General features: G+C 47.3%; 2 protein-coding genes and 1 long non-coding RNA gene across 9 annotated transcripts; 2 read left to right on the top strand and 1 right to left on the bottom strand.

Moving 5' to 3' along the window:
• The first annotated feature begins 215 nt into the window (after positions 1-215).
• LOC140418528 (uncharacterized) lies at positions 216-5666 on the top strand. Its single transcript, XR_011945113.1, has 2 exons — positions 216-276; positions 3665-5666. It is a non-coding gene; the product is annotated as an uncharacterized lncRNA (long non-coding RNA).
• LOC140418526 (uncharacterized) lies at positions 2760-20577 on the bottom strand. Of its 6 annotated transcripts, XR_011945111.1 has the most exons (4): positions 20431-20561; positions 17013-17142; positions 3635-3811; positions 2760-2939 (listed from the first exon to the last, which is right to left on the bottom strand). XR_011945111.1 is itself a non-coding variant. In XM_072502002.1 (3 exons), exons 1-3 carry the CDS (start codon positions 20495-20497, stop codon positions 2906-2908), a joined length of 291 nt encoding a protein of 96 aa, XP_072358103.1. In that variant the 5' UTR covers positions 20498-20577; the 3' UTR covers positions 2760-2905. The 6 variants fall into 6 exon arrangements, 4 of the variants coding, with proteins under 4 accessions (XP_072358103.1, XP_072358099.1, XP_072358101.1 ...); XR_011945112.1 differs by lacking the exon at positions 17013-17142 and having other exon boundaries at positions 20431-20564; XM_072502002.1 differs by lacking the exon at positions 17013-17142 and having other exon boundaries at positions 20418-20577.
• On the top strand, positions 6091-11113 carry LOC140418525 (ER membrane protein complex subunit 4-like). 2 transcript variants are annotated; one of them, XM_072501997.1, is made up of 5 exons: positions 6091-6107; positions 6842-6953; positions 7172-7325; positions 8654-8814; positions 9286-11113. In XM_072501997.1, the coding sequence occupies exons 2-5, from the start codon at positions 6876-6878 to the stop codon at positions 9319-9321; spliced, it is 429 nt and encodes a 142-aa protein (XP_072358098.1). In that variant the 5' UTR covers positions 6091-6107; positions 6842-6875; the 3' UTR covers positions 9322-11113. The 2 variants fall into 2 exon arrangements, with proteins under 2 accessions (XP_072358098.1, XP_072358097.1); XM_072501996.1 differs by lacking the exon at positions 6091-6107 and adding an exon at positions 6139-6224.
• Positions 20578-21977: the final 1400 nt, after the last annotated feature.

Below are 21977 nucleotides of genomic sequence, written 5' to 3'. Positions count from 1 at the left end.
CAGCAGTGCTACCATGCTCACCACTGTCCACCATACTACCTGGGTTCGCAATATTGCTGATTTCCGCTGCAATCGCCAAATCATAGCGAAAAAATTAACAATTCCCTGCTTGGTTGGTAGCTACCATGGCGGGGACATTACCCGACACCCGCCGCGGTGGTGAATGTCCTCTGTCCAGAGCACAGGAGAGCAGTGCGCAGGCGCAGGGCCGCCCTGTATTGGAGCATGCGCAGTGATAGCGATGGGAAGCCTATTGTTTATCGGGTCTCCAAACCGGTGAGGTTGCGGAAACGCGGAGGGGGCGATGGAGCCGGCGGGTGGACGGGGAGGGTTTCTAAACACCTGGTGAAGGCATCAAGCCCCGAATCCGAAGCTGCGGGTCCCACATTTGCAGCTCCGGCTCTTTTCCCCGGAGACAGACCCAGGCTTACGGCCGCCATCTTGTTTCAGGGGAGAGAGTGCGCATGCGCACATGTTTTGTCGAATTCGAAACATGGTGGGCGGGGCTTCAGCGCCTCTGTTTCCAACCAGGTCCTAGTGTCCGGGTAGTGCATTAGACGACAGGTGCTGCTTGCAGCCCAGAGAATTCCATGGGCCATATATACATTCAGTGTGGGAGGTTGCAGTCCCGATAGTTAGTTACCTGCAAAAGCTACTTCTCAAGTTTTTGTTACACTTCAGCCCCGTGCTCCTAATCTTTGGCTGCCCCGTGTGGAGAGACTGGGTAAGTCAGAGGATCTTCTCCTGGACTTGCTCTTGGGCCTGGTTAAAACAGCAATTTATAGAATTTGGATGATCAGGTCCCATTTGGTGGTGGGGATTACACTGGTTAAATATAAGAAATAGGAGCAGGAGGCAGCCACTACGGCACTACCACTATACCAGTACCACATAGTGGAATTGTCACTGGACTACCAAAACAGAAATCCAGGGTAATGCTTCGGGTAAAACCCAGGTTCGAATCCTGCTACTGCAGATGTTGAAATTTGAATTCAATAAGCATCTGGAATTAACAGTCTAATGATGACCATGAAACCATTGTCAACTGTCATTAAAAACTCAACTGATGGGGGGGGGGGCTGATTTATTTTCCTTTATGTAAGGGGCGCATGCCCCATTTTGGTTTGAGTTGGGGGTTTACCGTTTAGGGGGTTAAAACATTTTGTTTTGTTGGCATGTTGCCCTGTTTTCTTTGTATTATTTTCCTTTTTGCAGTGTTCTGTAAAATTATTGAAAAATCTTGAACAAATACATTTTAAAAAACTGAACTAATTCACTAATGTCCTTGAGAGAAGGAAATCTGCCGTCCTTACTCAGTCTGGCCGACATGTGACTCCAGACCCACAGCAATATAGTAGACTCTTAACTGTCTCGTCCAGGGCAATTAGGGATGGGCAATAAATATGAACGAATAAAAAAAAATCAGTCCATTGAGCCTGCTCCACCTTTGGATAATGTCACTTTACTGCCGCCCCATAAGAGACTTTTGTCCTCTCTTCCAATTGCCTGCCTGTGTCTGGGTAGCTCTGGGGAGGGAGCATGCGGTGTCCACCAGAACAGTTGACACCTTCCACAATCGGTGGATTCCTCAGAGTACAGGGTGTCTCATAGACATTGGTAATAACATTCTGGTTTAGCCAGGAAGATTCGCTTGCTCTTGTTGGGACTTTGTTTCTGATTTTGGTTTATTTTATTATGATTGAGCAACACGTTTGGGAAAACAAGAAAAGAATGAATGTTGCATAGAAACTAGAATTGTTTGTTGTAAATTTCTCTCCTGCACGGACAGCAATGACTTTTGTAAACTCTGATTATAGGATATTAGGAGATGATTTGTGGATGGGGAACTCAAACCAAGCATCACATTAAGATCTGATCATCACTTGATTTCACTCGGAGCTGAATATCATCAAGCTTTGAATGTCAAAAGAGAAATATTTATCTGTTTTGTCTGCGGGAAATGATTTCAAACATCAGTGTGACTGGAAAAGCACCGAGACATACACACACCCAAGTGAGAGTGTTCCGGTAGACCGTTAAGCAGTTACACAGCCTGAACAAACATCACACCATTCACAGTGGGGAGAAACCGTACATATATTCTGTGTGTGGGACGAGGCTTCAACTGATCATCCAACCTGGAGAGACATAAATTCATTCGCAATACAAAGAAACCGTGGAAATGTGGGGACTGTGGGAAGGGATCCCTTTGCCTCAATTCCTCCCTCCTGCCTGTTCGCCAGAACCCTTGATTCTCTGAGAGACCAAAATTCAGTCTATTTCAGTCTTAAATATGTTCGACAATGGAAACAGAACATTTAAATTTATAGGACTAAAGGAGGCCTGTTGGCCCATCATATCTGTATCAGACCACCCCCACTTTCTAGCTCTTGATCTGTAACCTTGTAGGTTACAACATGTCAAATTCCTCACTTTAATGATTTATTTTATGGTCACTCTCTACTGCATTACCGCTAAATAATCACAAGAAAGTGAATTGTGAATCACAATGGTGGTTTTTTTACCCAGCATTCCCCACAGTGGTGAATGTCCCCTATCTACACCACAGGAGACCAGTGTACAGGTGCCGTGTCGCCCAGTATTTGGAGCATGCGCTGTGTCAGTCTTGACCATGGATAGGTGTTTATTTGTCACATCTACAGCTGGTCGAAGGAGTGATGGAGCTGGCGGCTGGATGGGGAGGATTTGAAAACAGAGAGAGAGAGATAGAGAGAAAAAAAAAGCCCGGGAGGCTTGGAGAAACCACCTTAACAATTGCTCATTTAATCTCCACACAGTCACTTCTGGAACAAGGTTAACGTTGGTTATTCCGTCTGGTCCATCAAGGTGATCCAGATTCATAGAGAATTAGTTTGGTTCAATAGATCATTGGTTTGCTTCAAAATCATAAGTGTGACAGGTTCAGAATTGTGATGATGCTACAAATATAATAAGTAATTAGGATTCATCACATAGTTGTAGACAGCCATTAAATAAAAGTATAAAATAATAAAAGTATTGCACATTATGATCATTTCATCAGACAAATAATTACAATAGGTTACAAAAAGCAGGAGTCCTTAACCAGCAGAATAGAAATGATTCTCTGCAATCTGCATTTTGTATTAAATCCACAGATCATATGTTGTCAGCATGAGTTCATTAAATTCTCAATCATTTACATACTGTCTGTGAGCTTTATAAAGTAGGTCATTGCACTGCCTTGTAGTCTATTTGTTCTGTATCTTATTTGTGGAATAGAGTCCTTTCTCCTGAATTTCAATCCACATTTATATTTATGTGGTTGTGACAAGAGATCATAGATTTAAGTGTTTTCCAGTGAAGTCTAATAGAAAGTTTTCTAACTTGCTGGGAACACATATTCAGATGATTGATTGTGAAACGTTTCAACAGGATTCATGAATGAAGTGAATTATCAAACATGATTCTATCTCTATTTGTACAAATTTGTTAAAGGGATGCAGGAAAATATATCCAACACTTTATCTGTATTTCAGCCCAGTGCGGAGGGAGAGTGTGTGGGACGGGGATCTGCAGCTGTAGTGGAATAAGAGGGAAAAAATGGTCCCTAGAAACGAGAATTATCTGTTCTGCATTTCTGTCCTCTACTTACAGTGATGACTTTGGTAATCTCCTTTTACAGAGCATGAGAAGGTGAGGATTTGCAGACGAGGATTTGCAGATGAGGAAAGCAAACATCATGTCAAGATCTGGCAGAGTCATTCGATTCATCAGGACTTGAATATCATTGGCCTTTGCATGTCGAAGGAGAAATGTTTGTCTGTTCTGCCTGTGGGAAAAGATTTCAAACATCAGTGTGACTGGAAAAACACCGAGACACACACACAGCCGAGTGAGAGTGTTCCAGTGAACTGACTGTGGAAACATCAGTGTGACTGGAAAAGCCCCGAGACCCACACAACACACATCCGAGTGAGAGAGTACCAGTGAACTGACTGTGGAAAGAGCTTTAACCAAATACACAGCCTGAAGAAACATCACACCATTTACAGCGAGGAGAAACCGTTCACATGTTCTGTGTCCGATCAAGATGGGCAACTGATCATCCAACCTGGAGACACAAGGACACTGGCACCATGGAGAAACCTTGGAAATGTGGGGACTGTGGGAAGGGATTCAGTTACCCATCCCAGCTGGAGAGCCATCGGCGCAGTCACACTGGGGAGAGACCGTTCAGGTGCTCCATGTGTGGGAAGGAATTCGCAAAGTCATCCAGCCTGGGGTCACACCAGAGAGTTCACAGTGACGAGAGACCTTTTAAATGCTTTTACTGTGGGGATTGCTTTAAAACCTCTCCAGATCTAATTAAACACCAGCTTGTTCACACTGACAAGAGACCATTCAGTTGCTCTCATTGTGAGAAGAAATTTAGACAATCATCTCACCTTATTCAACACCAGCGAATTCATACTGGGGAAAGGATATTCACCTGCTCCGTGTGTGGGAAACAATTCACTCAATCATCCAATCTCCAGACACACCAACGCACTCACAGTGGGGAGAAACCATTCACCTGCCCCGAGTGTGGGAAGGGATTCAATCGATCATCCAACCTGCTGAGACACCAGCGGGTTCATGTGTGACTCCAGGGATTGGATGTTATTGTTAATCACGTCCTTTGTTTATTTCTGCTCAAGTTAATAACCCCTATAACTAGGCTGGAGTTTGATGTTCTCCACAGGACAGGTGATGTGCTAGGATTGCAGTATGTGGGCGTTTGTGGAGAACGTTACAATCCTGGGCAATCATATCTGAGGAGTGTCTGCAACTTGCAGAACCTGGGCTCAGGGGTATTGAGCTGGAGTCTGAGCTGCTGACATTGTGGGGGCATCAAGGAGAGGGAAAGTCACCTGGACACTTCCCCAAGGCTCAGTAGAAATTTGCAGAGGGTGGGGGACTCAATTTTCTGCATCAATCGACAGTTTGAAATGTGTGGGGGTAAGTGAGGAACGATCAGTGAGCTGCAGCTGTCTGACAGCGCGGTGTATTACTGCAGGCTGAGAGACTCAGTGACAGGAACCAGAGGGAACCTCATACAAAAACACTGTTGCAGTGGGACATGAGCTCTGAAGAGAGAAGTCAGATTTCATGCACTGCCCGTATATTTTTCTGCTCTATTTGATATAACACTGATAGAGGATAACAAGAATAAATCTTACCCTTTTTATGTCCCCAGTGGAAGGTTAATCAGAACCCACCCTGTCACCAAGCTGAATCTAATTCATGACAGTGAATGAAATATGGGCAGCACGGTAGCACAGTGGTTAGCACTGTTGCTTCACAGCACCAGAGCCCCGGGTTCGATTCCAGGCTTGGCCACTGTCTGTGCGGAATCTGCACGTTCTCCCCGTGGGTTTCCTCCGGGTGCTCCGGTTTCCTCCCACAAGTTCCGAAAGACATGCTTACTAGGTGATTTAGACATTCGGAATTCTGCCTCAGTGTACCTGAACAGGCACCAGGGTTTGGTGACTAGGGACTTTTCACAGTAAATTCATCGCAGTGTTAATATAAGCCTACTTGTAACATTAATAAAGATTATTATTAAACAGGACATCATCTACATTCAACACCTGTTTTTGAGATGATTTATTTCAAATCAATTAAAGATCAAACTGTCTCTCGGATCAATGAGATCGCTGTCATTATTTCATTCCAATTAATTGGTTACATCAGTGATATTGTGATTCTAATCAACCTTTACAGCAACATTGCTGTTGACCAATGTGTGCAAATTGTCCTCCCATCAGTTCCAGCACCTGCAGGAAGTCACAATATTTCATTGCAACTTGGCTGCAAGGTTTAGCCCTGAGCCTGGTGGTAGCTTCACTCATGATACCCAGTTACATGTGAGGTAGAAATGGGACGGGAATAGAAGTAAAATATTGTGGATGCTAGAAATCTGAAATTAAAAAATGCTGGATAAACTCAGCAAGTCTCGCATCACTTGTGAAGAAACCGTTGACATTTGGTTGCTCGACGTGCCCCTAACAAAGATGGGGGAAACGTCAGCGATGTCTGCATTTCGCCGAGGACGTCCGGACAGCAGCGCATGCGCATTGCAGCGGGTGTGGTTTGTTGACGGAAGCGCGCGGATTATTCCCCGGATCAGATTTGAGGAGGGACGGTTAACGGTCGCCGGCGTTGCCATGGACCCTCGAGCTCAACCCGAGCGGCAGCCGCAGGTGCAGAGGCCGCGCTGGAGCCTGGGGCTCGAGTAGGAGGCGCAGGCCGGGCCAGCGTGCTCTCTCGCATGGAGGGCACCGCACACTGACCCGGGGATGTGGGCATCAACCTAAAACTTTCCGCCCCTCACTTGGCCCCTTGGCAGAAAGCAGCTTCTCAAATCTCCCAGAAACCACTCCGACTCCACTTGGCTTCTTTTCCCGGGGTCACGACCCTGCGACGCCATCTTGGTTTCAGCCCCCCACCTGAGTGTTGGCTGGAGGGACGATTGCTCGTTTCTGGGGCCGGGTGCTGCAGTGGGTCTCTCTCGACATTCAACATCGTTCACTTTCAAACTAAAATTCATTGCCTCCGGTGACTCGGTGCAATCGCCTTTTAACGGAGGACTGGACAAGGGGATTGGCACCCTGATTGTCAGTTGACTCCAATGCACTTTGTGGCTGTCCAATCCCATGGCAGTTTGGTGCATGCAGTGTGCCCTAGGCTTGCTCATGGTTTAGTTCATGCTGGCAGTATTGCCACCACAGTGGGATCCCTGATGGAGAGACTCCCTCTTTGAAGAGGGTCCTGAAGGGCTTGCTGAGGTGACCCAATTTGTGTTCTCTGTTTTTCACAGGAGCCGTGATCAACAGTATGGCCAGGGCGACTTCATGAGCCCAGTCGCATATTCAGACAAACAGCTTCCAGACATCCGCATCCAAGAAACAGACCGGATCCTGGTTGAGAAAGTAAGTTGGATTTGAATGTGTCCTCGTTGTCCAGCTGGCCAGGCTTGGTTTGTCAACAGTGGTAAACTGGGTTGGTGAACCGCTGCACCCCATGTACTAAAGGAACCTTTTGTGGTGTTAACCGTCATCCTTATTTCCAGCCCTGGGTGTAAGATCAGTACGTGACCTTCCCCAACCTGGCTCCCTTTACTGATGCCCTGCTCACTTTCTGTTTTCAGCTCTGCTGGGACATCGCCTTTGGCCCATTGAAGCAGCTGCCCATGAATCTGTTCATTATGTACACAGCCGGCAACAACATCTCCATCTTCCCTATCATGATGGTTTGCATGATGGCCTGGAGACCTATACACGCACTGATGTCCATGTCGCCAAGTGAGTATTGTATTGATTCTGCAGCTGAGAAACAGCTTTTAACTGGCATCATTTGAATGGGACTTAGAACAGAGTGCTGAGAGCTGGGTGAATAAGGGAGTTCAGGAAGGACAGGGAAGAGGAGCTCTTTTACTCTCCAGCTTTCTCAGCCTTGAAGAAGTGGTCTTACTCTGCTACAGGAGAAGAAGTTAGTTTGTTGATGAGTAACTGCCAAGTGACATGGGGTTATTCTATTTCTATGGCTCAATATACTATAGCAACTGGTTCTAAGGTTGATAAAATATATAAAAACAAAAGTAAAACATATTAGGGGTGGCAAAGTAGGTTTCTACCTTCATTGTACAGATATCCCCCTGGGGGAGATGGGTTAATTGAAGACACCAGTCAGTGTACAGATATCTCCCTGAGATTTCTCTTGGTGTCCAACAATCCATTGATCTCAGCCTGGAATATAATCAGTGATTGAACATCCACAACTCTCTGGGTTAGAGACAACTCATGGGGTGAGGAAATTCCTCTTCAGCTCAGTCCGAACTAGCTGCCCCCCTGAGGCTATGTCTCTGTGTTCCGGATTCTGCAGCCAGAGGAAACCGTGTCTCCGCATCTCCCTGTCAAACCCTCTTTACAATTATATCTGTTTCAATCAGATCAACTCTCAGTCTCGTAAACCCAAGAGAGTAAAGGCCCATTCTTCCCAATCTCTCCTCGTTGGACAATCCTGTCATCCCAGGAACCAATCTGGTGAGTCTTTGTTACCCTCTCTCCTTGGCAATTCTGTAGATAAGGAGACCCAAACTGCATAAGTTATTCCTCCTGTGTTTGGCCAAAACTCTGTACAATTGCAGAAAGATTTCCTCACTCAAACTCCAGTGAATCATAGAAACCCTACAGTGCAGAAAGAGGCAATTTGGCCCATCGAGTCTGCACCAACCATTTGAAAGGCCACTATACAGAGACCCAATTCCCTCCCTGTCCCTGTACCCCCACCTTACCTTTGGACACTTAAGGGGCAATTTATCATGGCCAATCCACCTAACCTGTACATCTTTGGACTGTGGGAGGAAACCAGAGAACCCGGAGGAAACTCAGGCTGACACAGGGTGAATGTGCAGGCTCAGCACGGACAGTCACCCAAAGCTGTAATCAAACCCCGGTCCCTGGCGCCATCCCTCGGTGAAGGCTAACGGAACATCTGCCTTCCTAATTTCTTGCTGTATCTCCATGCTGTCTGTTTGTGATTTGAGTACAAGGATCCCCCAATTCTCTATGAACATTTCACAGTCTCTCCCCTGTTCCTGATCTTTCTGTTTTTTTATTCTCACTCCCAGTCTTTAAGGTCCTGGGGAATTCGACTCAGCACTGGCTGCAGCGTCTGCTCTACTTCATCGGCAACCTGCTGGGGTTGGCCCTAGCCGTCTACAAGTGCCAGGCGATGGGGCTGCTGCCCACACACTCCTCCGACTGGCTGGCATTCCTCCAGCCGCCCCAGGTAAGATCTGAACTCGGAACGTGAGGGGGAGCCAAGAAAATAGGAAGAGGAGGAGACCGGTCAGTGCTCTGGAGCCTGAGCAATGGGCCCAACATTCCCTGCAGTTTAGATGCTCCGATTGAAAGGTGTGAAATTCTGAGGAGACTCCATAAGGTTGATGCGGAGAGGCTAATTCCCAGAGAGTCAGGGACACAGGGCCAGTCTCGATAAGGGGCGGCCATTTTGGACTGAGATGAGGGAGAATTTCTTCACCCAGAGGGTTTGTGAATCTTTGGCATTCTCTATCCCAGGGAATGCTGGATGTTCTGTCATTGAGTGCGTTCAAGGCTGAGGTGGAGATATCCTTGGGAATTGAGGGGTGGGGAAGAGTGGAGTTGAGGTCGATGATCAGCCGTGATCTTGCTGAATAGTGGAGCAGGCTCGCCAGGAACTATTCCCACTCCTATTCCTGACGTTCCCCTCTTTTCACAGAGAGTGGAGTACACGGGCGGGGGGCTGGTCCTGTGATGGTCCCACTCTCCTCCCATCGCTCGGAGAGACAACGCCCGAGGATGATCGACACTGGACTGAATCTGTTTCCGCCTGGTTAACGTCTGACCAGGCCGGCTCCAGGTAACTTGCCCTCCCATCGCTCGGAGAGACAACGCCCGAGGGTGATAACACTGGACTGAATCTGCTTCCGCCTGGTTAACGTCGGACCAGGCAGGCTCCAGGTAACCTGCTCTCCCATCGCATCCCCCCCCCCCCCCCCCACCCAACACACACACAAAGAGACAGACAGCTGGCCCGTGTACACATGACCACAGGAATGGCCGGAGATGTTGGCAGCAACGACTGTGCATTTTGTCACTGGGTATTCATTCATTGATTCTTCAACTCCCTTTGCTGAGCCACGAATGAAGGATGTGTTGGGGCTGACGATGGGACGGGAGGCGCCTGAATCAGTCATTCCCGGATGATCCCGGTGGGTCTTGCTCTCCATCTGTCCCTGTCCACCCCCTCAAGCGAATGTAAAATATAAACAGCAACAGCAGGATGGGGAGGGAAGTTCTCTCCAGTGTCCCTCAAACCCCCACTGAAATTAGGTTCCTGACCCTGTGTTGCATAACACTTTGTGGGATCTTACTGTGCATGTGGCAGTCGCCGTCTCCTCCCACAGAACGGCAGGGGCTGCACTGCAGGAGTGACCCGTCAAAAGGAAGAGATCGTCTTCCTCCTGTGCCTTTTCAGACTGGCCCAGACCTTTCAATCAACACGGCAGCTTTTTGTATTTGAAACACGTTCACTGTTTTCACGTGGGAAACTCGGCAGGGACTGCACAGCAAGATCCCACAAACGCTCCGATTACCACCAGATACCACGTCAGGCTGTGTGAAGGATAATACTGTCGCTCGGACACCAGGCTGGGAAAGGAGTGGTCTGGGTACGTGCTGCCTTCCTTCTCTTCATCAAATTGGCCTCAGGATCTTGTACATCCTGAGGGGGCACAATGTGACAGGGACCCTGGTTTTATGTTCCACAGTACTGACAAGAGGCACGTTATTGAATATTTAGTGCTTGTGTATCTGTGAGCGGGCACACATACGTGCGTGTCTATGTGCCTGTGGGTGGGTGTGTGGGGTGTGTGTGCGCGCGGTGCGTGCGAGTGCACCTATGCATGTTGCGTGTGTGTGTGAGGGCGGCTAAGCGCGTGTGCGAGGATGCCTACGTATGAGTACATGTGTGCCAATGGATGTGTTTCTGGTCTTTCAACTGCCCTTCCCAGGTTCCAGAAAAGATTTGCTCCAAAGTCAGTCTGGGCATTGTACCTGAATGTGTTCCACTCTGATACTCTGCACTGTCACTGAGCTTCCCTGTTAACCTCCTCTGGTGCGTGAAGTGACTGCAGCATCTCCAGGGGTTTCTGTCAATCTGGACATTATACCTGAATGTGTTCCACTCTGATACTCTGCACTGTCACTGAGCTTCCCTGTTAACCTCCTCTGGTGTGTGAAGTGACTGCAGCATCTCCAGGAGTTTATGACAGGTCTCGACAATCTGCTTTCACTTCATTTAATGTTTGTGTTTGAATTGTTACTCTACTGTTGCTGGGGTCCTAATGGTCAGGGCGCACCCCTGACCCCTCCCAACTCTGAGACTGTGCCCGATACAGGAGTGGACTGAGGAGGCTGGATGCGAATCGATAACCTTGAGGTGAGTGGAGAAATATTCAGTCAGTGCGAGTTTGGCTGTGCTGTAAAGAAGCTGCAATGTCTTTTCAATGATCCTGTAACTGTGGAAATAAAGAATCTTGGCAAAACTGGGCCTCTGTGAAATGACAGCAAAGGAAAACGAGTCTCAGATTTCATAGACTCCACCAGCTCAAAGCTCTCCTGCTCCTTAATAGGTTTCATTTTTAACTCTGCAACAGCCTCGCCTCCTCTGTCCCAGACTTCATGCTGCTGTCTCAGTAAATGGAATGACTGAGTGATCCACACTCAGCTGGTGAACGCTCTCTGTCTCTCTCTCTCTTTCCCTGTTGTGCTGGTACCCATGAATTTCAGGCTGATCACTGAATTCCTATCTACAGTCAACAAGAACTTGATATTTATTGCACCTTCAATACAGTAAAAATCATTTATCATTGGAGCTGCTTTCACCAGATATTCTCGTGTTCCAGATCACCAGAATTCACTGAGTAAAATCATCTCTACTCCTGTCCACCCTGGCTGTTATGACAAATATTTTAAAGCTGTCTTCTGTTGTTACCAACCACCCTGCCAATGGAAACAACTTCTCTCTATGTTGATGAAAACGCCTCAAATATTTCAGTCTCTCTTTCCTTCACCTTCTCTGATACTGGGAGAACAATCCCGGCTTTGCAGGTCTCTTCACAGAACAGAAACCTCTCATCACTGATACTATTCTAGCAAGGCTTCCCTGTACCCTCTCCAATTCCTTGCTATATTTCCTAAGCTGTGGTAACACAATATTTCAGATGTGGATTAGCCAATGATTTAGAAAGATTCAGTATAACGTGTTTTTCCACTCTCTTCCTCCAATAAACCGAAGACCCAATTAGGATGTTTTGACCAAGTTGATCGACCAGAAGGCCTTTAACAAGGTGCCGCATATGAGACGATTAAATAAGTTGTTAAAAATCAATTTAGAGTACCCAATTATTTTTATTTTCCAATTGAGGGGCAATTTAGTGTGGCCAATCCACCTAACCTGCACATATTTGGGTTGTGGGGGTGAAACTTACGCAGACATGGGGAAAATGTGCAAACTCCACACGGACTGTGACCCAGGGCCGGGATTCAAATCCAGGTCCTCCACGCCACAGTCCCAGTGCCATCTACTGCGCCACATGCCGTCCTACTTTTAAATAAGTTAAGGGTAAGATCCTGGCGTGGACAGAGGATTGGCTGACTGGCAGAGAGTGGGGATAAAGGGTCAGTATGGCAGCCAGTGACTCGTGGTGTCCCTCAGGGGTCGGTGCTGGGACCACAACTTTTCAGAATATACATGAATGATCTGAAGGCACTTTTGCTAAGTTTGCAGATGATACAAAGATCTGCAGAGGGACAGGTAGTATTGAGGAAGCAGGTGGGCTGCAGAAGGACTTGGACAGGCTAGGAGAGTGGGCAAAGAAGTGGCAGATGGAATACAACGTGGAAAAATGTGAGGTTATGCACATTGGAAGGAGGAATGGAATCATAGACTATTTACTAACTGGGGAAGTGCTTAGGAAATCAGAAGCATAAAGGGTCTTGGGAGTCTTTGTTCAAGATTTTCTTAAGGTGAATGTGCAGGTTCAGTCGGCAGTTAGGAAGGCAAATGCAATGTTAGCATTCATGTCGAGAGGGTGAGAATACAAGAGCAGGGATATACTTCTGAGACTATATAAGGCTCTGATCAGACCCCATTTGGAGTATTGTGAGCAGTTTTGGGCCCTGTATCGAAGGAAGGATGAACTGGGCTTGGAAAGGGTCCAGAGGAGGTTCACGAGTGATTCCTGGAATTAACAGCTTGTCGTATGAGGAGCGATTGAGGACTCTGGGTCTGTACTCATTGGAGTTTAGAAGGATGAGGGGGTATCTTATTGAAACTTACGGGATACTGTGAGGCCTGGATAGAGTGGATGTTTCCACTTGTAGGAAAACTAGAACCAGAGAACACAATCTCAGACGAAAGGGACTATCCTTTAACACAGGAGATGAGGAATTTCTTCAGCCAGAGGGTGGTGAATCTCTGGAACTCTTTGCTGCAGAAGGTTGTGGAGGCCAAATCACTGAGTGTCTTTGAGACAGAGATAGATAGGTTTTTAATCAATTAGGGGATCAGGGGTTATGGCGAGATTGCAGGAGAATGGGGATATCAAAATATTAGCCATGATTGAATGGCAGAGCAGACTCGATGGGCCGAGTGGCCTAATTCTGCTCATGTGTCTTATGGTCTTATGGACCTGTCCTGTTGCATTGAAATATTTGTTTATATTCACTCCCGGGTCACTCTACCTGCATTCTGTTTAAAATTGTACTGTTTAGTTTACTTTGCCTCTCTTCATTCTTCCTTCCAAATACATCCTTTTTTGAAAAATGTTTTGAAATATTTAAAAAAAAAAAAATTTAGAGTACCCAATTCATTTTTTCCAATTAAGGGAAATTTAGCGTGGCCAATCCACCTACCCTGCATATCTTTGGGTTGTGGGGGCGAAACCCACACAAACACTGGGAGAATGTGCAAACTCCACACTGACAGTGACCCTGAGCCGGGACTGAACCTGGGACCTCGGTGCCGTGAGGCAGCAGAACTAACCACTGCACCACCATGCTGACTCATTCCAAATACATCCTTGATTTGAATCACTTTGGGATGTTGTGAGCTTGTAAAAGATGCAAAATGAACACCAGTATTTTCTATCACATTTACAGCTGACTTAAGTTGGAGATTTTGCTCTGGAACGTTTAAATGAGAGACAGTCAAAGTTTAACTATTTTACTGCAGAATGAGTTGGTTATAAATACAAGGTTCTTTAGTGCAGCCTTGGCAAACTGAGTGTAACCCCGAGAGTCAGGTGAGTGGGGGAATTCGGTGAAGGAGGTGTTTGCTCCCTTTTTTTTTTACCTTTTTCGCCCTGTACAAATTGGTTCTTACTGGGAAATCATTTGCAATTTGTTGAGTATTTGGTAAGTTGTTCAGGTCTACTCTATTCCTAAGGTTCAGCAGGGAGTCAGTGAATTCAGAGGAATGAACCCAGACAGCAGTTCTTAAAGGTTCACTGCAGCCCTGGCAGCTCCATTCTCACCTCAGTAGAGTTCAGCAACTGCAGACACTATTTACACCGGAGTTCTCCTGGTGCAGCGGGAGCAACATTTTGCTTGAACACCACCAAAACAACCTGATTAATCAGATCACTCGTCAGATGCTGGTTGTGGAGTCTTCCAGCCAGCACAGGGCGAGTAAGTGAGCAGGACCTGACGTGAGAGAGCACACGGGCAGTAGAGATGTAGACGCTGACACGTTCTGGTCGGGGGAAGTGTGGACTGAATGTGAGGTTGACCGGGAATTTTAATAGGGGAATGGATGTGGGTTTCAGCAGCAGCCGAGCTGGGGTGGGTACAGGCGACATTATGGATTTTGAAATATCTGGTATGAGTGATGGTGTGAATATGTGGTCAGAATCTCATCTAGCGTGGTGGCACAGTGGTTAGCACTGCTGCCTCATAGCACCAGAACCTGGGTTCAATTCCAGCCTTGGGTGACTGTCTGTGTGGAGTTTACACATCCTTTCCGTGTCTGCATGGGCTTCCTCCTGGTGCTCTGGTTTCCTCCCACAGTCCACAAACATGCAGGTTAGGTGGATTGGCCATGCTAAATTACCCCTTAGGTCAAAAGATGTGCAGGTTAGATGGTTTCGCGGATAGGGCGGGGCAGTGGGCATAGGTAGGGTGCCCTTTTCAAGGGTCAGTGTAGACTTGAAGGGCCAAATGGCCTCCTTCTGCACTGCAGAGATTCAATGATTGTGCAGAGTGTGGTTCAGCCTCAAGACAGTTCCCAGGGAGAGGGATGGACTTGGGAGTTAGAGTACGGAATTTCTTTTTTAAAAAAAATAAATTTAGAGGACCCAATTCATTTTTTCCAATTAAGGGGCAATTTAGCGTGGCCAATACATCTACTATGCACATCTTTGGGTTGTGGGTGTGAAACCCACGCAGACATGGGGAGAATGTGCAAACTCCACACGGACAGTGACCCAGTGCCGGGATCGAACCTGGGACCTCAGCGTTGTGAGGCAGCAATGCCAACCACTTTGCCACCGTGCTGCCCTGAGAACGGAATTTCTACTGGTGACCGAACACAATGGCCTTTGGTCTTCCCAATTATTAATTGGAGGAAATTTCTGCTCATCCAGTACTGGATGTGGGAGAAGCAGTTTGATAATTTAGTAACAGTGGAGCAATGGAGAGGGATGGGGGTGAGGTAGAGCTGGGTGTTGTCAGTGTACTAACACGGTGCTTTGAGATAATGTCACCTTGTGGCAGCGTGTAGATGAGAAATAGGAGGGGCCGAGGACCGATGCTTGGGGGACACAGAGCACAAGGACTTGGAGAGGAAAGTGATACGAGATGGACGGTACTTTGCAACGACAGTAGGAAAAGTTTTTCTTTTTTAAGAGGATAGGTGATGATGGTGGATTTAAAGGTGAGAGTGACAGAGAGAGAGAAATGTTAACAATATCAGCTAACACGGAGAAGCTAACATGGTCAGGATGTTTAGTGCGAATGGAGTCTAAGGAGCAGAAGGCAGATCTCTGACAAGATGAGCTCTGAGGAAGATTGAAGGTAGGAGTGAAAGTGGAGAAAGATGCAGGTTCAGGGCTCAGACTTAGAGAAATGGTTTGGTCTGGTGGGTTAGTGGGAGGGAGGGAAGCAGCAGAGGCAGCTGATCTGATTGTCTCAATCTCAGTGACAAAGAAGCTCCATCAGCTCCTCACACTTGTTACTGGAGGGGAGGTGAGGATGGAGGAGACTGGGGAACCCTTCAAAGGGAATTAATCTGTTAGAGATATTTTAAAAATTACCACCCTGTGTTTAACATAAAAGGAGGTTTATTTGACTTTTATGTGAAATGTTAACCATTATAACTGGAGTTTATTAACACCAGCAGAAACAGATCCAATGAATATGGTTCACTCCCGGATACAATTAACAGAACAATTCAATCACAGTCACTTGTGAAGTTGCTGGTGTAGCAGCAGGTTGGCTGACTGTGTGAATCCCTTCCCACACCCAGGGCAGGTGAACGGTCTTTCCCCAGTGTGAATGCGCCGATGTGTTACCAGATGCGATGATTGAGTGAATCCTTTGCCACACTCTGAGCAGGTGAATGGCCTCTCCCCAGTGTGAACTCGCTGATGTGTCAGTAGGTGGGATGACCGAGTGAATCCCTTCCCACACTTAGAGCAGGTGAACGGCCTCTCTCCACTGTGGATGCGCTGATGTTCCAGTAGGGTGGATAACCGAGTAAATCCCTTCCCACACACAGAGCAGTTGAAGGGTCTCTCCCCAGTGTGAACTCGCTGATGTACAATCAGATCAGATGATCGCCTGAACCCAGTCCCACAGTGAGAGCATCTGAACGGCCTCTCCCCAGTGTGAACACGTTGATGAAACATCAGTTCCCAGGAACTTGTATAGCCTTTCTCACAGTCCTGACATTTAAAAGGTCTCTCCCCGGTGTGAATTCGCTGGTGTGTCCGCAGGTGGGATGAGTGAGCAAATCCTTTCCCACACGTGAAGCAGATGAATGGCCTCTCCCCAGTGTGAATTCGCTGGTGGACAGTGAGGACAGATAATGTCTTGAAACCAGTCTCGCAGTGAGAGCATTTGAACGGTCTCTCGTCACTGTGAACACGTTGATGACCAGTCAGTTCCCGGGAACTTTTATGACACTTCCCACAGACTGGACATTTAAAAGGTCTCTCGTCTGTGTGAACTTGTCGGTGTTGCAGCAGAGAGGATGAACAAGTGAATCCCTTCCCACACTCAGAGCAGGTGAACGGTCTCTCCCCACTGTGACTGCGCTGATGATTCCCCAACTCAGATGGGTAATTAAAGCCCTTCCCACAGTCTCCGCATTTCCAAGGCTTCTCACTGTGGTGACGGTAGTTATGTTTTGTCAGACCAGATGAGGGACTAAAGTCTTGTCCATACACAGAACATGTGTCCGGTTTCTTTTCACTGTGAACGGCGCATTTTCCTTCCATGTTTCAAATATGGTAGTATACAGGTTACAATAAACTGGTTTCAGTTTCCCGACTGCAAATCCTCCCCTTCTAATATCCTGTGAAATTGATTTAAAACAGAAAAGATGGAGTGAGAGAGAAGCAATAAAAACACAACGGTAGGTTGTGAAATTGAGCTGAATGAATCTGGACATTTGTGGGGCTGGCACTTGGAAAAAGTGACCATGAATGAACTGGTTCATATAGAACATAGAACAATACAGCGCAGTACAGGCCCTTCGGCCCACGATGTTGCACCGAAACAAAAGCCATCTAACCTACACTATACCATTATCATCCATATGTTTATCCAATAAACTTTTAAATGCCCTCAATGTTGGCGAGTTCACTACTGTAGCAGGTAGGGCATTCCACGGCCTCACTACTCTTTGCGTAAAGAACCTACCTCTGACCTCTGTCCTATATCTATTACCCCTCAGTTTAAAGTTATGTCCCCTCGTGCCAGCCATTTCCATCCGCGGGAGAAGGCTCTCACTGTCCACCCTATCCAACCCCCTAATCATTTTGTATGCCTCTATTAAGTCTCCTCTTAACCTTCTTCTCTCCAACGAAAACAACCTCAAGTCCATCAGCCTTTCCTCATAAGATATTCCCTCCATACCAGGCAACATCCTGGTAAATCTCCTCTGCACCCGCTCCAAAGCCTCCACGTCCTTCCTATAATGCGGTGACCAGAACTGTACGCAATACTCCAAATGCGGCCGGACCAGAGTTCTGTACAGCTGCAACATGACCTCCTGACTCCGGAACTCAATCCCTCTACCAATAAAGGCCAACACTCCATAGGCCTTCTTCACCACCCTATCAACCTGGGTGGCAACTTTCAGGGATCTATGTACATGGACACCTAGATCCCTCTGCTCATCCACACTTTCAAGAACTTTTCCATTAGCCAAATATTCCACATTCCTGTTATTCCTTCCAAAGTGAATCACCTCACACTTCTCTACATTAAACTCCATTTGCCACCTCTCAGCCCAGCTCTGCAGCTTATCTATATCCCTCTGTAACCTGCTACTTCCTTCCACACTATCGACAACACCACCGACTTTAGTATCGTCTGCAAATTTACTCACCCACCCTTCTGCGCCTTCCTCTAGGTCATTGATAAAAATGACAAACAGCAACGGCCCCAGAACAGATCCTTGTGGTACTCCACTTGTGACTGAACTCCATTCTGAACATTTCCCATCAACCACCACCCTGTCTTCTTTCAGCTAGCCAATTTCTGATCCACATCTCTAAATCACCCTCAATCCCCAGCCTCCATATTTTCTGCAATAGCCTACCGTGGGGAACCTTATCAAACGCTTTGCTGAAATCCATATACACATCAACTGCTCTACCCTCGTCTACCTGTTCAGTCACCTTCTCAAAGAACTCAATAAGGTTTGTGAGACATGACCTACCCTTCACAAAGCCATGCTGACTATCCCTGATCATATTATTCCTATCTAGATGATTATAAATCTTGTCTCTTATAATCCCCTCCAAGACTTTACCCACTACAGACGTGAGGCTCACCGGTCTATAGTTGCCGGGGTTGTCTCTGCTCCCCTTTTTGAACAAAGGGACCACATTTGCTATCCTCCAGTCCTCTGGCACTATTCCTGTAGCCAATGATGACATAAAAATCAAAGCCAATGGTCCAGCAATCTCTTCCCTGGCCTCCCAGAGAATCCTAGGATAAATCCCATCAGGTCCCGGGGACTTATCTATTTTCAGCCAGAGGCCCGTACCCCATGGCTTACCCCTGGTAAGTCGTCCCTCAAGGAAGGGAACCTGCCACTTGGTCTGGACCTACACAATTATCTGGTCTCGCTGGGAGAAGAGAGCAAAAGAGGAGAGGGGAGGAGCAGGAAAGGAAAGGCAAGGAATGAAGTAGAGATATTTTATATATCTACAACTCAACAAGACGTTTGATAGAACTTCCAAAAACTCCCATCTTCCTCCACCTAGAAGGACCAGGGTAGCAGGTGGTTGTGAACACCATCACCACCAAGTTCTCCTCCAACGTACACACCATCCTGACTTGTTCAACATCCAATACTGGATGAACAGAAATTTCCTCCATTTTCATATTGTCTACAGTTCCCGCCAGCCACTATCTTCACCCCTTCTCCTCTGAACTGCCAGAGTCCGAACCAGACTAAATATTTCACCTTAAACTTGAGCTTTCATCCAGATATCAACATCATCACCATTATTGACTATTTCCACTTCAATAACATCACCCAACTAAGGATGGCAGATTTACACAGTGAATGTCAATGATTTGGAACTCAATCATTATGCTAAAAGGGCGATTACATTCAGGTGCTGAGTAATCAAATAATGTGGCCAGATTTTGATGTGAAACTTGGTTCAAGTTTCGTGTCTGCAAATCCTCTTCTAATACGCTCTAAATGGAGGTTTACAAAAACCATCACTGTCAGTCCAGAAACTAAATGCAAAAGAGACAAACATTTCTCTTGGATTGAGTTTGCTGTATCTAAATCCTCCCCTTCTGACCCCCAGTAAAGGGGTTTCTAAAATCTATCACAGCAGTCCAGTAGAGAAATTCACAACACCCCCACCTCCGGCGTCCTGAACAAAGATGATGTGGAGATGCTTGGATTGGGGTGAGCTCAGTAAGAAGTCTTGCACAAGGTCAAAGTCCAACAGGTCTGATTCAAATCACTAGCTTTCGGAGCACGGTTCCTTTCTCAGGTGAATGAAGAGGTAGGTTCCAGAATTATATCATAGAATTTACAGTGCAGGAGGAGGCCATTCGGCCCTTCGAGTCTGCACCGGCTCTTGGAAAGAGCACCCTACCCAAACACACACCTCCACTCTATCTCCGTAAGCCAGTAACCCCACCCAACACTAAGGGGAATTTTGGACACTAAGGGCAATTTATCAGGGCCAAACCACCTAACCTGCACAACTTGGGACTGTGGGAGGAAACCAGAGCACCCGGAGGAAACCCACGCAGAAACGGGATGTGCAGACTCCGCAGACAGTGACCCAAGCCGGAATCGAACCTGGGACCCTGGAGCAGTGAAGCAATTGTGCTATCCGCAATGCTACCGTGCTGCCATATATATATACCTCTTCATTCACCTGAGGAAGGAGCAGCGTTCCGAAAGTAAGTGATTTGAAACAAACCTGTTGGACTTTAACCTGGTGTCAGACTTCTTACTGAGCTCACCCCAATCCAACGCCGGTATCTCCACATCATCAGCAGCTGGTAAGGATGTGGAAACGTACAGGGAGCCATGCAGTCGGCGGATAGACGGGTAAAATTTATAAATGTCTGGTGAAGGCTTCAAACCTCGAATACGAACCTGCAGATCCCGCGTTTGCTGCTCCGAGTCTTTCTCCCGGGACCAAGCCCTGGGTAACATCCGCCATCTTGGTTCAGCGTGGAGCAGAGCGCATGCGCTGGCGTCTTGGTGACGCTACAGCGTGGGCGGAACATCAAGGTTTCTGTTCCCAGCCGGGTCCTAGTGCCGGGTCAAACTCATCGTTCGCAACTGGTTTTTAAACCTCTCGCTCTTTTTTTTTAAAAAGTATTTTTATTAATGTTTTGAAGAATTTTTCATAATACAACAATAGAAACAATAATAACTAAACAAACTAGAGTGAATATTAACATAGTGTAAAAGGAGAATATAGAGTAACAATTAAATAGACATTACCCCACGCGACCCAGTCTTCCCACACCATCCCAATGAAGCACTCACCCCTCCCCCAACCCCCCGCCCCCCCTACGGATTGCTGCTACTGCTGACATTTTAATTTTTCCCGAGGAAGTCAACGAATGGCTGCCACCTCCGAGAGAACCCTAGCGAAGACCCTCTTAAGGCAAACTTTATTTTCTCGAGGCTGAGAAACCCAGACGTCATTAACCCAAGTCTCTACACTCGGGGGCTTCGAGTCCCTCCACATTAATAAAATCCGTCTCTGGGCTACTAGGGAGGCAAAGGCCAAGATGTTGGCCACTTTCGCCTCCTGAACTCCCGGGTCATCTGCCACTCCAAAGATCGCTATCTCTGGACTCGGCACCACCCGTGTGTTAAACACCTTGGACATTGCCCTCGCGAACCCTTGCCAGAACTCTCTAAGCTCCGGGCATGCCCAAAACATGTGGACATGGTTTGCAGGGTTGCCTTGCACCACATACAACTGTCTTCTACCCCAAAAACCTTGCTCATTCTCACTGCCGTCATGTGTGCCCAGTGGACCACCTTAAATTGAATTAGACTGAGCCTGGCACATGATGAGGAGGAATTAACCCTGCCCAGGACCTCTGCCCACAGACCCGCTTCCAACTCCTCACCCAGCTCCTCCCACTTGCCCTTGAGCTCCTCCACCGGGGTTTCCTCCGCCTCCTGTAGTTCCTGGTAGATATCCGACACCTTCCCCTTCCCCACCCAGGTGCCGGAGACCACCCTGTCCTGTATCCTCAGTGGCGGCAGCATCGGAAAGGCCACTACCTATTTTTTCAGGAAGGCTCATAGTTGCAGATATTTAAAGGCGTTTCCTGGCGGCAGATTAAATTTGTCCTCTAGCGCCTTCAAACTGGGAAAGCTTCCGTCTATGAATAGATCTCCCATCCTTCTGATGCCTGCCCTCTGCCAGCTCTGGAACCCACCATCCATCCTACCCGGGACAAACCTGTGGTTGTTGAATATCGAGATCCAAACCGACACTCCTTCCACCTTCCTCCTCCATTGTCCCCAAATCCGCAGTGTCGCCACCACCACCGGACTTGTGGAGTAACGGGTCTTTGAGAACGGCGAAGGAGCTGTTATCAAAGCTCCCAGACTAGTACCTTTACATCCTGCCGCCTCCAGCTGCTCCCACACCAACCACCCCCCCCTCCCCCCCA

Source organism: Scyliorhinus torazame, chromosome 5 (genome assembly GCF_047496885.1).
Source record: "Scyliorhinus torazame isolate Kashiwa2021f chromosome 5, sScyTor2.1, whole genome shotgun sequence".
Taxonomy (NCBI): Eukaryota; Metazoa; Chordata; class Chondrichthyes; order Carcharhiniformes; family Scyliorhinidae; genus Scyliorhinus; species Scyliorhinus torazame.
This window is presented reverse-complemented; position numbering and strand designations above follow the sequence as displayed.

Coding starts and splice junctions, on each gene's coding strand:
- LOC140418525 (XM_072501997.1), top strand. CDS start 6,876: ATGAGCCCAGTCGCATATTCAGACAAACAGCTTCCAGACATCCGCATC. Junction 7,326..8,653: donor ACTGATGTCCATGTCGCCAA/GTGAGTATTGTA, acceptor TCTCACTCCCAG/TCTTTAAGGTCCTGGGGAAT. Junction 8,815..9,285: donor CATTCCTCCAGCCGCCCCAG/GTAAGATCTGAA, acceptor CTCTTTTCACAG/AGAGTGGAGTACACGGGCGG.
- LOC140418526 (XM_072501998.1), bottom strand. CDS start 17,065: ATGGAAGGAAAATGCGCCGTTCACAGTGAAAAGAAACCGGACACATGT.